General features: G+C 48.1%; 1 protein-coding gene across 11 annotated transcripts; it reads right to left on the reverse strand.

Annotated features, from left to right (window-relative positions):
- Positions 1 to 2456: 2456 nt before the first annotated feature.
- Positions 2457 to 15595, reverse strand: TCEA2 (transcription elongation factor A2). 11 transcript variants are annotated; one of them, XM_085519723.1, is made up of 12 exons: positions 15428 to 15595; positions 14140 to 14351; positions 13820 to 14054; positions 13123 to 13185; positions 12389 to 12494; positions 11289 to 11379; positions 7795 to 7928; positions 6317 to 6373; positions 5680 to 5834; positions 5201 to 5347; positions 3361 to 3432; positions 2457 to 2772 (listed from the first exon to the last, which is right to left on the reverse strand). In XM_085519723.1, the coding sequence occupies exons 3-12, from the start codon at positions 13823 to 13825 to the stop codon at positions 2764 to 2766; spliced, it is 840 nt and encodes a 279-aa protein (XP_085375849.1). In that variant the 5' UTR covers positions 13826 to 14054; positions 14140 to 14351; positions 15428 to 15595; the 3' UTR covers positions 2457 to 2763. The 11 variants fall into 11 exon arrangements, 10 of the variants coding, with proteins under 10 accessions (XP_085375849.1, XP_085375852.1, XP_085375850.1 ...); XM_085519726.1 differs by lacking the exon at positions 13820 to 14054 and adding an exon at positions 7366 to 7462 and having other exon boundaries at positions 14178 to 14351; positions 15428 to 15471; XM_085519724.1 differs by lacking the exon at positions 15428 to 15595 and adding an exon at positions 14427 to 14585.
- Positions 15596 to 15798: the final 203 nt, after the last annotated feature.

Genomic DNA, 15798 nt, shown 5'->3' on the forward strand with positions numbered 1-15798 from the left:
CTGTGTATTTTTGTATGGCACGAAGGGTTGTTTACCATGGGCCCAGCTCCCAGCATTGCAACGTTACTGCCAGCAGCCCCTACCCTTGTGCTGACACACAGCCAACACTGTAGGCCCAGCAGGAGCCATACAGGCTTTGGGAAGGTCTGGAAGGGCTCTGGTGCAGAACAGCCCCCCCCCAAATCCCTTACAGGAAAAGAAAAGAGCACGAGTTCTTTTTATTGAAGATATTTTTTTAAGCAAACAAACTCTCCGCTCTTTTTTGCTTGTTTGTTTCCTTCCTGGTGGCGCCATGGAGTGGAAATTCGTGTCAGTAAAATCGTGTTCTCTTTTGCCAAAGCTGGAAACGCAACTCAAGAAAATGTAGTTTTTGAGAGAGAACAGAGCGGGTTCGTTTGCTCAGGAATGTTGGTATTTCTATTATTTGGTTCTTAGTGCTCCCAGAGCCCCTTGCAAACCCAGTGGGTCAGACAAGCTCCCACAGCAGGGGCAGCTCCGGTCCTGTGCCAAGAAGCCATTAAGAACCAAGAGAGAAGCAGCAAAGCAACAACTTCACAGCCCAGGGTGCTCCTCCTGCTTGTACCTCGAGTGATGGAAGTGCGACAGTGCTAATGAGTGATGCTAAGCAGCAGGAGCCCTGGCACGGAGGTGCAGCACACTGGTTTCTCTGCAGGCACTGAGCACTGTGATAGCCCCCCTTACCCTCCAGCACCACAGCCTGCATTACAGAGATCTTACCTTCACGTTTGGCTTTGCAGAGCATTCCCAAAGCTGTCCAGGAGCACAGCAGGCTGGTTGGACCCTCCACCAAGGTGCCAGACCCACTATCACCAGGTAAGCTGTGTCATCTCTTGCTCACCATCCTAGCACTTAAGCATCCTGTCAGTCAGTCTCCATCCCTTTTTAATCCCATGGCTTTCTACCCACTGGCTGCTCCAGAAGCACAGCAGAATGCCACAAGACAAGGTGCTATCCTGCAGCTTTGGAGGAGCTCCTTTTGTTTCTCAATCTCCATATGCAAATTTAAGATTGCACTCAGGCTCTGCTCCTCTCCTTACATTAACACAAGAAGAAAAGCAACAGCAACTGGTAATGAGCTGGCTCCTGTTCACAGTGCACGAGCCAGAGTGCCTTGGCCAGCTTTGGTTTTATATCCTGAAGGGGTTTTTAAAGCATTACTGTGAGGACACTGTTCCCTCTCAAGCCTGGCTTGAATAATCCCATCCGCTGCAAGACTCGTGAGGCTTAACAAGTTGTCAGCATCTTTGAATCTTTTCCTTCTTGGGAGACTTGGCTGCACCCCATCAAGTGAAAGCCTTGAGCAAAGGATCCTGTTGGGATCAGTGCCTCGAGAGGAACACAGCTCTCAAAGGGGCTGCAAGCACGTTTCCCGTCACTTTCATGTGGCTGCTTACTCCCCTCTCAACATCTCCAAGGTCTCTGCTGAATGTCTGCTGTCTGGCAGGCTGAAAAGCCAATGGAAATGCTTGCTTTTTCACTCTGAAACAGGGGAGCAATCCCATTGATGTGACTGCAAATGCCCCTGTACTTCTTATGAGGACAAGAGCAGAAGTGACCATGCAGGGGGATCCCTGGAATGCTGCATCACCTCAGCTAGAAGCCAGGAAACCCAGAAGAAAAGAAGGGTTCTAAGTCTTAGAGCAAGATCAAACACTACTGAAAGGCAGGCTGCAGTTATCCTCCCACCAACAGCCTGGTCCTGCAGGTCCCCACCAAAGTCACATCTCCAGAGCTCACACCTGAAGCTTGCTTTTGCAACTAGCTTTCTTCGTCTCATCTCATCTAATCCCCCTTGCAAGCACCAGCTACAAGCTCACCTCAAACATTCCCTGCAATGGCAATCAGGAGCAGACAGCCAGGGGGAGCAGCTCATTCAGCAGGAACAGCAACGATCTGCTGGGCTCCTCCTGCCAAACCAGATGTTAAGGGAGCTCCTGGCTGTTCGGGTCTCCTTGCCCTGCTCCTCCAAATCAACCACTTGGTTTTTCTGGTGGCTGGAGTCACCTTGTTTTCAGTCTGTTACAATGTGGAGAGCAGCATTATTGATATCATCTCTGCAGCAGCTTGGGCTGTTGGTGTTTAAAAACATGATCTCACAAGATATCTCACACCATGCAAAACTGACAAGAATGCTACACCATCCAACTGTTCTTAACAGCTGCATGCCATCAAGTGCCCCAAAAGTTCTGTTCTATCAATGGGTCTCAGCCTGGTAAGGAGAGCCAGGATTGCTACCCAGCCACACCAGGATTCAGCCCAACGTTCCAGCTTTTAAGAGTTGGCTAGAAGCAACTTTTCACACACTGATGGTCCACCTACAAGCAGCTTTCTGCTGTCTCATGGTCCAGGAGTGGATCAGTCTTCACCCATCCATATACCATTCTCTGAGCCCCTATGCAGCCCTACAACAAATGCAAAGTGCTGCACACATGCAGTTCAAATAAAAGTCAGAAACTGACAAAAATGTTTAATATTAGTTTTGAAGTAAAAGTGACCATACTCGCTTAGATGAGAAAAATAATGACTAAGTGTGTTTAGTGAGCTCTCCTGCCACTGTCAGCCCACTACTGTGGCTCTCCACCGAGGCCCAAACAGAGAGGCAGGCCTCCCTGCAGCTGCTCTCTCAGTACGTGTGACAATGCAAACTCACTTGGGACACAATACACAATTGCCGTGGGAGCTGGCGTATGGAGGTTGCACTCAGATCTGCGTTTGGCTGCCGCTCTTGGGCCATGGCACATATCAGCAGAACTGCAAGAGAAGGGAGTTTAAACCCCGATTAGAAAACCTCACTAAGGGAGTTGCAGGTCATGCGCTTTCTGCCTAGAATATAAGGATCTGGGTGATGGTCTTGTTTCTGAAGCAGGCAAGGGCTCGGGGATCCTTTGGAGGCAGGGCTCAGCCCCCACACTAAGGGCTAAATGGAGCTCCTATTTGAATCTCTCAGCTGTGGCTCTGGCACTCTGTAGCAGTGCCATTTCTGCTCACATCCGAGCTCTGCACACAGTATAAAAGCAGCTTTAAAATCCTACACAATGTCATCACCACCATCTCTTGGGTGGCAGAGGGAGCATGAAAAGCACTGTGAAACCGGTCATGGCAGAAGAGGGAATGTGAGGAAGGAGAGAGGGAATGAAAAGTGAGACACAGCCCCAGCTGGTCTGCAGAGATGGGATGAACCCAGGAGCTCTTGCCTCTGTGCTGGGAGGAAAAGATCACTCGCTACAGCCAGCCAGCATTTGGCAAGCACATCTGAGGAGAGCAGCTAAGCATCTGCAGCACCGTGGGTAGAGCTACCCTTAACACCCCTCAGTGCCAGTAATATCCTTGGTGTGCTACCTTCCAGCGATTCCCACACTCGTTGCACACGACGAAGGTGGTCATGGGTTCATCGGAGCTGCGGGTCTGCACCTGGGGGAGGATACAAAGGAAAGGGGAGCTGAGCATTGTATGCAACCTTACAACATGGGTCACAAAGCAGCTCCTTGCTCCCCCCCCCAGCAACCAAGGGATTCATGCTGGCCATCTGGTCACACTGTCAGAAATCAAGACATCAAGGGTTGGGAGTGCAAAGAACTTCCCTGTAAAATGAATCTGGTTATTGTTTTACACACAAATTTACACATCCACACACATGTTCTGAGACCCTTAGGAGACTCGCAGATCCTGCAGCTAAACCAAGCTTCACGGTGTCTGCTTATATTACAGCAAATTAGACAAGCATCATCAACAGCCGCCTGCCAGCACGCCCGGGGCACAGTGGGTAAACACCAGAGCAGCTGAAAGCTCTGGCACTGAAAGGCCACTGATAAGAACTGGAGGGATACCTCACCAGACACAGTTGTGGAGGCACTGCCTAACAGTCCTGACACCATCTGAGCAACTGGTTTTGGGGCAGCAGCCTTCCCTCCTCACCCCTCGTTCTTAGTGGGTGGCTTTGGCAGCGCACACAGCCACAGCCGTGCTGCACCCCGGGAAGGGATGCAGCTGGCTGGGAGACTACAAAACCCTCAGCCCATCAAGCACGTGCTCCACAGGAACACATAAAAAAGCACTCAAGCCATTCCCTTTTACAGACCAGTCCTGCGTCCTGGCCTCACAGAAATATACTCTGGGTTACCAGGTTCTGCACATTTCCAGTCTGCTTTCTATTTGAGTCATTAAAGAACTGATATCTAACCCAGATGTGGCCAGCCCTTGCCAGAAACACATAGTTTGCTAGGAAAAAATATATAATCAGATTTTCATGGCATTTGAGTTCCACAAGGCACCAAAATATTGGCATTCCCTGAGCAAATCAGACAGAAGAACTATGCCAAGGGGGTAATTATGGTGATCTACATGTGTAATTACCTAACATGCAAGAGGCACAGCATTTGCGTCGTGCAAACTAAACACGTTCCTCAAGAACACCAGATAGCTGAGCTCTGTAATTCTCATCCAGTGTTACTGCCTGGCTCTGAATGCTTTCATAAATGCCAGTTCACCTACCTCAGGCATAGAACACACCAATGCCAGTGTGTTCTGATTATCTCTATTTAGAAGACGCTGCCGTGACCTGCCCCAATTCCAAGCAGTCAGACTCCAGCTTACAAGTGAAGCTTGAGTTCCACACACTGCCAACACAAATGAGGCAGCTCTGCAAGCCAACTTACTGAGCCATGCTCAGAGCTAGGCCTCTCACCACTGTTTAATGCTTTTATTTCAAACAAGTTTGGATTTGTTCATCCACAACTTACCTACATGGTTAATTTGTGCTTCTAATACCATCCACGTGCCTACTTTAGTTTCTGCCATCTTTCTTCTATACAACCCACTCCTCCTTTTCCTGAACCTCCACATTCCCTGCACCTACTTTCAACATGCAGCTCCCCCAGGATGCTCAGCAAGCAGCACTGACACACTCTTAGTGTGACATTCCTTGGCACTGCACAAGCCCAGCTCTTCCATAGAGCAGCATTTGCACGAAGTTACACAAGCTCCAACAAAAGATGCCCCCAAAAGCATCAGTGCTGTATTTTAGAGTGCACTGAGCATGCCAAAAGCTTCTCCCCACCAGCAGCAAAGTTTCTGCCATGCTGCATGGCGTGCTGAGAAGCAGTGAGAGCTCCAGACCATGACAGATCGTTTCCTGTGCAGAGCTCAATGCCAAGGAGGCTGGGGGAGCAGGAAGCCTAACCTGGGTGTAGGTGCAGTTCTTCTTCTTGCATTTCCCACAGGTGAAGAGGTCTGTCTGCGTCCCTCCTGTCTTGGCCATCTGATGCTCCCGGATCGCTTCTTTCGTCATGGCTTTCCTAATCTCTTTCAGCTCATTACTGGCCATTTCCTTTCAAAAAAAGCAATAAAGTCACATCTGTCCAGTTTTACCACCACATTCAAGAGAGTCAGTGGGAGAGAACAGCCTAACAGATGGGTATTAAGACAGAAAGCTTTTCACTTTCAGTTACTTGTTCATATCCAGACCCCTGGGATGCTCCGATGGAACTTCAGAGCAATCTCCACATTACAATCACCACTGCCAGCACCCTCCCCATGCATTCTGGTAGCAGCTGCTAAGAAATCTGCAACCCTGGCAAGCAGACCAGCCACTTGCTTCAAATCTAATCCACCATGTGACACTTTCCCTGCAAGAAACAAACCCTGCTTGGGCTTCCTCACCTCCGAGGTCATCACTGCAATCTGTTCGGGGGTAATGGCCCCACAGAGCACATTCTTTTTCAGCTCAGGATTTTTGGAGTCCTTCAGGTTGGAGATGCGGCTCCTCACTCGGTTTTTGTATTTCATGTCAGTGTTCTTGATGTCTTGGTATATGCGTACATGGCAGTTAAGGACTTTGCAGTCAACCCAAAGGCTTCCAACCACCACCTACACCGCTCATGAACAGCACGGCTATTGCTATTTGATCACCAATCTTCAACCCGCTCTCTCAGCAAAGCGGACATAAAACCCCACACTCAGAGTACAGCTGCACCTCCTGCCCCACAGCCCCCAAACCAAGCAAGTCTTGGCTTATCTCGAATCGACATGCAACTGCATACTCATTGCTGTCTTCCCCATTGCTTCTCCCTGATATCAGCACAATGCTCTCAAGAGAGAGGCACAGGGCTGCTGAATGCATTTAGAAGCAGGAAATACTGTTTTGATAGGAAGGAGAAACTGGTACTTACAAACCCATTACAGTGCCAACAGTCATACCAACTGTGTCAACACAGACAGTGCCCCCTTTTTCCTCTGTGCTCGTTTCACGGCCTGGAGACATGCAGGCCCTTAAGAAAGCCCAGCACAGCAAGGATATATTCTTCAATCTGAGCTGCTATGTGCTCACAGTCAGCACCAATGGCAATATAGTCATCTGAAAGACAAAGAGAAACAAGAGATCAATGATTTCCAACTAGGAAAGGGTCCCTGGGTTCAGTACTGAAGACACAAATCTAGCCTGCTATTTTGGCTTACATGCTCCTTCCACCAAATGGCATCTTGGCCTTTGCTCTAAGCACCCTCTGACCCTTTCCAGAAGAGCAGTGACAAAAGCAGACAAATCCAGCCAGTTATGCCCTCCATCTGTCTCCTAGATGGCCTGCACTCCACAACACTCCACAGAGCTAACAAGGAGCTGGTCCTCAAAAAATAACTTTCCCTGTATCCAATGTATTTTTGCCACAGTTGAGGTCAAACTGGAAGGAATTCATTCTCAGCAGAAATTGGTGTCAATGAGAAGTAGCTCTCCTCATAAAGCCAATGGAGCCTAAACCATGCAGCATTAGAGTCAAACGTTCATTTCCTCCCCTTTTCTTTCACATGCTACTTTTTGCCAATTAAACAGCATCACAGAGAGCAAAAACTGTTATCAGCTTATACACTGGGTATGTTAACCAACACCACAATGCAGGGGAAAGCAGAGCAGGGCTGAGCTTAGCAACAGACTTGAGGGAACTGCTTCCCAGGCTTCACATGGAAAGAGTTCTTTCTATGAGGTACACAGGGTATATAATGCAGCACACACACACACAGAAAGGCTAGAAATAATGACTGTATGAACCTCTCCATCTGCTGTCTACATTCCCTGGCTTCATATTAATAAAACTGCAGTGCTTAGACTGACCCCAGTTTTCCAAAAGGATCTGCAGCTTGGTCTCAAGTACACAATCAGTTTCAGGTGTTTAAAATCTGACTTCTAGAGATGCTGAGCACCTGCAGCTGCCTCTGTCTTTAGAGAGCACATTCTGAGTGGAAGAGAAGCTTATTTTATTCCAGGTCCACAGAGGACCACAGTATTTAAGCAGCTCCAGGCCGCATGTACAGGAGAGTCTAAGTGCAGGAGGCAGCTGGCATAAGCACCATTACCGACACATTCCGTATATTGAGTTACAGCTTCACTTTGCATCCCAAGGATAGGCAGAGATGACAGCTTCACTTTACAGCAATCAGGTAAGACTGAGACCTAGAAAGGGAAGCAAATACCTGCGCACCTGAAAATCAAACTTCTGGCCAGACCCACCCACCCAGGTTGAAGAAGAGAAGACAACACAACCCCAAGTTCTTAACTGCCATTGCCTGACACATCAGGTCCCTGTGCAAGTATCAATAGCTGCTGCAACATCAGCTAGTCTGACAAAAGGGTGATGGCAAACCAATCTGATTGCAACGGTCTTTTGACTGCTTCAGAAAAGCGTATCTAAGAGGATCCAAATTTGGTACTGAACCAGAGGTTGTCAGAACTCATTGGGAGCTGAGAAGCATTTCAGGCCATGTAGGGTTTCACCCAGCACTTACCATCAGCCTGCAGAGCTGTTGTCAGCATCTCTCTGCATTTGTTGCGGACAGCATCACAGGTGATGGGTGCCGGGGGGAAGGTGGTGATTTTGGGGGTTGTCGGGGTCTTCGGAGGCTCCTGCCTTTTGTTGGAGCTAAAAGAGAAACTTCACCTGTCAGAATGTCTCAGTTCAGGTCACTGAGAGCAGAGAAGGGATCAGCAGGCATGTGGCCAAACATCCTGTTAATTATAACACAAAACAGTCAGAGGATACCAGTGTAAAGACATGCTCCAAACCAGCACATAGTGCAACACAGCAACCAACACCAGCAACCCAGATAGGAGCTCTCCAGTGGAATCTGCTGGTGGTAAGTTGAAGTTTAATCTGTGAAGCAGGTCTGCAAACCAATTAGTTACTGGACACAAGCCACAGGTGCTAAACCACCAGGCATCAAATGCAAGTATTACAAAGCCACAGGACACCCCATCAAACTCAAATGTGTTCAGAACTTCCTGAGATATCCTTCACCCCTGAGATAGAAGCAGTGGGAAGGGAATACAGGCTCTCTGTATTCAGAGAAGCCTACACAAGGCTCTGCAGAGCAAGCTGTGCTCAGAAGAAAATGGCTCCTTCAGCTCTGATATATAAAAAGAAATAGCAAAACAAGTAAGAGGTTTTTTTCCCCCCCTCTGATTACTCAGAGCACCCCTACACATCACGCAGCTCACACAGTCGCCAGGTGGACACAGGACTAATAAAAACCACTTACATCCCTTGCAAAAACAACCTCCATTTTCCACCTGCAAGCACTTGTAGGCACAGTCAGGGAAATGCAAACACCTGCCTGCAGGGACTGTATCAACCAGCTCCTCTGCCAGGAGAGCCAGAGGGCACCCAGCCACCACCCCACACTGCAGTGTGTAACTCCATGGAGCAGCTCAGCTTGGGGTACACCCACAGTGCTGAAGCATCTTACCCATAAAGCCTAACATCTGCACACAGAGCTAGCTTCACAATTACTGCATGGGGCTATTACGACTCCCAGATGACTTTATAGATCTTTCTTCCCTGTCCTGCCCTCCTTATATGTAGGCAATAGAACAGCCAATTTTTCAACAGAGATTGCTCTGACTTTGGTGTTTGGGCCATAAAACGCACAGTATTTATTGCCAGTGTCTGGGTAACATCAATGCAGTAAGAGAAGAAAAATAAGAAACCCTGAAGATTTCAGTCACACCACACTGGCCATGTTTCCTTTAGATACAAGGGGCTGAACATCACTGTGAAGTTGGGACACTACTGCCAGCTTTCTGCCCTGACAAATCTCTCATCAACAAGCACTTCCACTGCACTGCCAGGGAAGGGATTAGTTAGCCCACAGCAGGGCAGAGCTGAGCTGGAAGCCTTCTGAACCCACAGCTGTGTGCACAGAGCCAGACAGCCTCAGGAACTGAGCACAGGGATCCCATTGCTGCCAAGTCAAAATCCTGTCTGGCTCTGCAGTGCCTCGAAGCCCTCAGATCATCATCAGAGCTGCTGGATTGCCACAGCTCAGAACCTCACTGGGCCCTATTCAGAAGGGCCCACCATGTACCTTCAGCATGCTGCGAGTCAAAGCAGAGCTGGAAGATTCATTTCTCTCTCAGATGAAATAAAAGCACTTTGAACATTCTATTGTCAGCTCACTTACGCTCTTACCCAGTGAATACAGACTTGTTGCTAGCTAGTTTTACCGGTCAGCACTGCAACAAGCTCCTAAGAAACACATTTATTAGGTGCCCAAAGAGCTAAAAATACTCAATAGAATTTACACTGCATATAGAATCATAATATATGACAAGAGAAAACATAACAACTGATCACTCCTGAGTTAGACCAAACAGGCTCCTGAGCTGTTCCAAAAGCTGGACAGAGAGCTATTTATTAAGCTTCAAAAGTTAGTTTATAATTAGAATAGTGGGAAATAGACCTCAAACACACCTAGAAGACTTATTTCAGGAAATCCTTGCGGTTCACACTGTTCCTGTTAAACAGGAGAAGGAGCTTGTAAATCTATCCAGACAACAAAAGTTCATGCACACACAAAAAACAAACATCTATGCTAGAACCAAATGGTGCAAAGCAACAGCCAGGGATTATAAACACAACTCAGGGCTGAATTGGAAGAAAAAAATCTCACGGAAGAGCTGAATTAAGGCCACAGATCCAAAACTTCCCAATAAAAGCTTCAGAGAGGCCCAGAAAAAGCTGCCAGAAAAACATTAGACATTGTCCATTAAGATGTACTACTGTAATGGCTGAACGTACTACAGCACAGGGGATTACAGTAATACAGCAATCATGCAGGTGCCAGCCCCATGCCGGCTGGCTCAAAGCCTGCAGGTCTATAGCAGCATTAGCTCTCCAGTCACTACAGAGGGACTGCTACATCTGTACTCCAGAAAGTAAGAGAAACTGCAAGCCAAGAGCTATTTGGGCTTTTCTCCCTGACAGAAGAGGAAGGTGTAGCCAAAATCTATCAAAATAAGTGGCTGAAGTATCTGAATACAAGCTGATCTCTCTGGTGCTTTGATAGCAGCCTCATCTGAACCTGCATGCATGTACTGAGCAGCAAGTCAAGCTCCTTTCATCACAGCCTACACTTCAAAGAGCAAAGCCAAGAACTCCTTGCTGCTAATATATATATATTTTTTCCTCCAAGGCAGATTAACAGTTCATTCTGCAGCACTGGAGAATAAGCACGGCACTCTGCAAAGAGCCTGGCTCAGCCTGACATCAGGAGCTCACCACTACATTGGATCTGTGCTAAGCTCCTCCCTTTGCTTCTGTTTATCCTTCACCGATCAAGGGGATGCTTTGCCATTCAAAAGGCTGGTGAAGGAACATACATCAAGGATCAAGGGAAAAACCAGCAGTAGCTGCAGCATACCCTCAAGGCACAGTGTAAGGGTAGCAGTACAAACCAGGAGGCTTCATTCCACACATCCTATGACAACCATCTGCCCAAGAAAGAAGGGGAGGGTTGTCTCACTACCTACAGCCAAGACCCCATTGAAGTTTCCCTTTTTCTTTCAACTACAGTACTGCTTCCTGGATTAAACAGACAACTCTGTAATACTTGTCAGCTGGGCCTGTTGGGGAAGGGGAAAGGCAAGTGCTTCCACCTGAGCTCCTGGCCTTACACAGAAGAGCCAGCTGCCTCCCTTTAGCTGTAAGGGGATGCTCAAAAGCTCTTACCTCAACCACTAACTCAGTTCCTAACCCTGCTAAAACTACAACAGATCTTTCACCCATCCACGCCCTGGAGAAGGGAATACCTGTCTGCATAACAGTTCGGTATTAAACACACCACACAGCTCACCACTGAGGAAGCCTAGACTCCTAGTGAGCCTTGACCAGGAGTTTATGCAAACAAAAATCCCCAGCTGAGATACTTAAAAGTGAAAATTCAAGATGCTAAGAAAATATTCAAATGAGATAACAGTACCATCCCCAGCTAAAGGGAAGCATTACCTTTGGTCTCTTGAGTTACCAGTTTCCTTTGAGGAAGATGTTGGCAAGGACAGGTTTTTCTTCTTCTCCTCACTTTTTTCCTCTGAAGCATCTAAATTTGGACAAAAAGAAAAAGCAAACTTGGATGCATCACTGTTCAGAACTGCTCTGTATGCTGCAACCCTGCATATACTAAGCAATGACTTCACAGTATTAGCCCAAGGCAAATTATTCTACAAAAAGAATTTTAAAAAGACCAAGAAAGCTTTTATAGCCTTGCATGCAGACCTCTTCCTTGCCTTTAAGAAGCTAACTTAAACAAAACCTTTCCCCACCAAACCAGAAAGCAGGGATCAGTCACCTTCTCTCCACAACAGATAAGCTTCCTCACAAGACCTGCCTCATCACAAAAGTTTCTTTCAAAGAACCTGAGTGCCCAGTACAGATTAGATGAAGTTCTCTCAAGTGTCACCACATGCAGTATTTCAAGCCAACATCATCTGAAGGGCCAGTAAGGGCTGGTCCTTCTGGGAGTCTTGCACTTCCGAAGTGCTGCTGAAAGCCAAGAGCACAGCCCTGAAGATGACTCTCATTACACTGTAGAACTAGTTTCATCCAGAGGCAAACTGTCTGAGCCAAGCCAACACGCATCAGCTCTGATGTGGAAAGCCCAGTTGCCGCTTCTGCTCAGTGCCAACCACCATGAAAGCCCCTCCAGCAGAAAACAATGTGAATTTGTCTGCAAGTTGTTAAACTGAGATCCTTCTCCAAGTCATCACCCAAAATCCATTCCAGTATTTCTCTTTCTAAGCTGAGGTACGAGGCTGACAGCACATGCTGTATGAATGCCACCTAGCACACAAGTCAGGTTAAGAGTACAGATATTGTTTCTATAACTAATGTTGCATTATCATATTAGAATAGTTCTGAAGCTTTTCCAGCTAACTAGCCATTAGGTTGACAACAGGAACTTGAACAACCAGTATGCATGGCAGTAGATGAAACCCAATGCAATTTTCAAGGTTGGTTTGCTAGAATGTTCTATGTGGATGCACAAGTCCTCCTGATAAAACCAGCACCTTCATAAGTGGAATCTGATAGGAAAGTGATTATTTTCTTACCTAGAAGTTTTTTCCAAGATTTGATGAGTGATTTGGCAAGAGCTATTACCTCTTCATCTGTGCTCTGCTTCCTCAGTGCATTCACTGACATACCAATGCGGGTGGACTGCAAGTGAACATGCATGTGAATTATTCAAGAACAGATACGTTATTTGTTACCAGCTGAAATCAGAAATAAGCAAAGTCAAAATAATGACACAATATCCACGGGTTCCCAGAGCAATCTGCTCTTTTCAAACCCAAAAACAAGGGATGGCAGTGCCCAGCTTGCTGGGACTGATCACAAACCAGGCATCCCATCATTCCCAAAGCCTCCTCTACACACCCGAGTCATTTAAGTTTAGAGTGAAAGAATCCCAAATGTGCATCTTAATCTCTGAATTGTTATTCTGTACATCTCCCTGATGTCCTAAATATCACCACTACAAAGACTTAAAGAACTTCTTCCCCCAGCACACTGTCCATTACATCTTCCCTTTTATTCTGAGCAACTAAGAAGGAATTTGATTAACTGCCTCATCAGCTGTGCACAAACTTCAGGCAGCACAGTGTGGCCTAAAGCTGTTTCACTGTCAGTCCAACACTGAGGTGCAGAGCTGTTTCCTAGAGGTAATATTTATTTTGATGCTTGGAGTAAAGCAAAAAGCCAGAGTAAATTACTACACTCATTTACACAACGTCTTGAGCTCATCCAGAGACAGACTTCAGCTCTGCACCCTAACTGTGCAACTCACCTGCAGTAAGTCCAAAGTCATGGGCATACTCTTCAGCTCCTTTAGTAAATCCATTGCACCATCCTGGAAAAGAAAAGATATAGAGAATGGGTGCCTCAGCTTTCAGTAAATAAATGCAACAGCTGGGAATAAACTTAGAAAGCTGAAATCAAAGACAACAATTCTTCCTTAAAACATCATCAAGGCTGCTGAGCATTAGGCCACTACCTTCACCTGGCAAGTTTAGGACCTCTAACACCTGAAAAATACACTTTGAATCACAAATGCCACCTCAGCACCCATCTGGTTTGCAGGATTAATTCTATCCAACTGTTTTGTGAGTGCCAGTTATTGACATTAGGCTGTAAAAAGAGATCAGCAGAGCTGCAAGAACTCAAGTCACCCACTTACATCTCAAAAGCATTGCCTAGAGCCACAGCTACCTGCATCCTCTTTCTACTACTTGAAGCTCCATGTGGCCACTTCCCAGTGGAAACACTGCCACCCCCCTCTGCTGAGAGCAGCTGGTACTAAGAGCAAAGCATCAAGCAGCAAAGCTAAGGGGCTGGTTGCTTGAAACTCATTATATAAGGTTTTCTTGTACCAGCTTCACATCCCATAATAATCCAGAAAATCTGCCTCGCAACCTTGTAGGTGCCTAAAATTGGTAGTACAAGACAAAAGGCAAGGACAGCAACATGAGCCACAACAAGCCTACCTCCATTCAGCCAACTCCTCCTTTCCCTCTTCTATCAAACAAGGCCTTCCAGTGTCCACATCCAACAGCTCACTTCCAACACTAACAACTTCAAGCCCACCTGCAGCACAAGACCTATAGGGCCCATCACTGTAGCGACACGGACAGACTGTCCTGCATTCTCTGTGCACAAGGGCTGTTTCTCATCCACTGCAGGAAGCAATCAGGCTGCTAGTGCCACCCTAGAGAACAGAGACTGAGAAAGCCAAATGAAAGCAGAAGGAAAGCTTCCAGCACACACAGAAGCAACTCACACCAGCATAAGCCACACATAGCAGTACCCAGGAATGAGCAGCTCCCCATCCAGGCAGGTCCAGACCTTTCAGTTCCTCCAACAGTAAAAAGGCTCCATTAAATCCAGCCCTTAACATACAAAAAGACCCGGTGATTCGTGCTTCTGTTATCAGAAGTGGAGCCACACATGGGGGAAACGGCAGCCAATAGGGATCCACACACAAACTAGAGCAACAAACAGGTACTCCAGGCAATCTCCCTGCAGGAAGAGTTTGCAAATTAGCTAATACAAAATAAACAGATGAAAAGCCAACCAAGAGGAAAGGTTGCATACCACTCCGTTAAGAAGCTGCCTCTTTCTCAGTGAAGCCCAGAAGCAAATTCAAAGTTAATTCTTTCCTATTTCAACAACGGCGTAGCAAACCTTCCATCAACAGGAACAGACATCACAGGCTGCACTGAGCCCAAGCACATGCTCCTGTTGGTACAACAGCTACACAGGTACCAGCGTTCAGTCCAACACCCAGAAGCTCACCAATCACAGCTGCACCTAATGCCCCATAACCCAACATTCATTCCCCTAATCCATTCCCCACCTCACCCATCACCTCCCACCCCTCGGTCCAAACCCAGGTGTAAAGCCCTTCTTGCACCCAGTTTGCTTCCATGGTACTGCTGATGCTGTTGAGAAAAGCAGCAGCTGACACATCCCATCAGTCCCTCCCTCCCCACTGCAGGGACCCCATTCACACCCCATGGGACCCACAGCAGGCAGACAGCAGCATGGCCAAACCCTTGTGCTCTAAAGGCTGATGGTGATAAGCAGAAGCTTATCTATAGGACAGGGCTGCAGGAGGGCGATACAGAAGCACTGGGGGTCACCTAAGGATGTGTCCAGGGATGCAGTGGGGATGCAAAAGGATTTCCCCCCCCCCCATAAAGAGAATGGGTAAGAAAGGAGTTCTGACTACTAAGGAAGCAGAGAGCTGCAAGGTGTCGGGCTGGGGGGCTCAATATGGGGGTAGAGGGGCACAATATGGGGGTAGAGGGGCTTCATAAAGAGAACACAGTGCCCTCCCATCCCAAACAGACGGCTGGTAGAATAGGGTGGGATTAACCGCACTGCAATGGGGACGGAGGGCATAAGGGGATGGGGGGGGGGGGGGAAAGGCCTTGATACCTGCAGGCCTGGGGAGGGGGCAGGGCTGAGCCCCCACCCTTAGAATGGGAACACAGAGCCGGCCCTTAAAACAGGGACCCCCGCCCCAAATAACGCGGCTCTATGGGAAGGTGCCCCCTCCCCAATGTGTGTATGGGGGGGAGGCCTCCACTCACCGCGTTCTTTTTCGCCACCATCTTGTCCAGCCGCTTGGCGATACGCACGATCTCCTCCTCCCCGCCCATCGCTCCGCTCCCCGTAGCGGCGATACCCGGGGGCTGTGATGGGGGAGGGACGGACGGACGCCGGTTGCTCCCGTTGCCCACCTCAACCCCCGCTACCGCAGTCCGAACGGGCGGCGCGCGGGGCACGATGGGATTTGTAGTCCGAGTCGCTCCTACCCGCCCTCCTCCTCCCAGCGCAAGGCCGAGAGGAGGGACTACGACTCCCAGCATGCTTTGCGCTGATGGGGTGCGTTGGGAAATGTAGTCCGGCCTCTCCGAGGAACCGCAGGCCGCGTTCCACCCCCCCCCCCCCCCACCGCCAT

Source organism: Coturnix japonica, chromosome 19 (assembly GCF_054131305.1).
Source record: "Coturnix japonica strain WE chromosome 19, WE-NBRP24, whole genome shotgun sequence".
NCBI lineage: Eukaryota > Metazoa > Chordata > Aves > Galliformes > Phasianidae > Coturnix > Coturnix japonica.

Coding starts and splice junctions, on each gene's coding strand:
- TCEA2 (XM_085519721.1), bottom strand. CDS start 14,229: ATGTTAAGGGCTGGATTTAATGGAGCCTTTTTACTGTTGGAGGAACTG. Junction 12,495..13,122: donor TGACTTTGGACTTACTGCAG/GTGAGTTGCACA, acceptor GTTCACTTGCAG/TCCACCCGCATTGGTATGTC. Junction 5,348..5,679: donor TTGCAGTGATGACCTCGGAG/GTGAGGAAGCCC, acceptor TTTTTTTGAAAG/GAAATGGCCAGTAATGAGCT.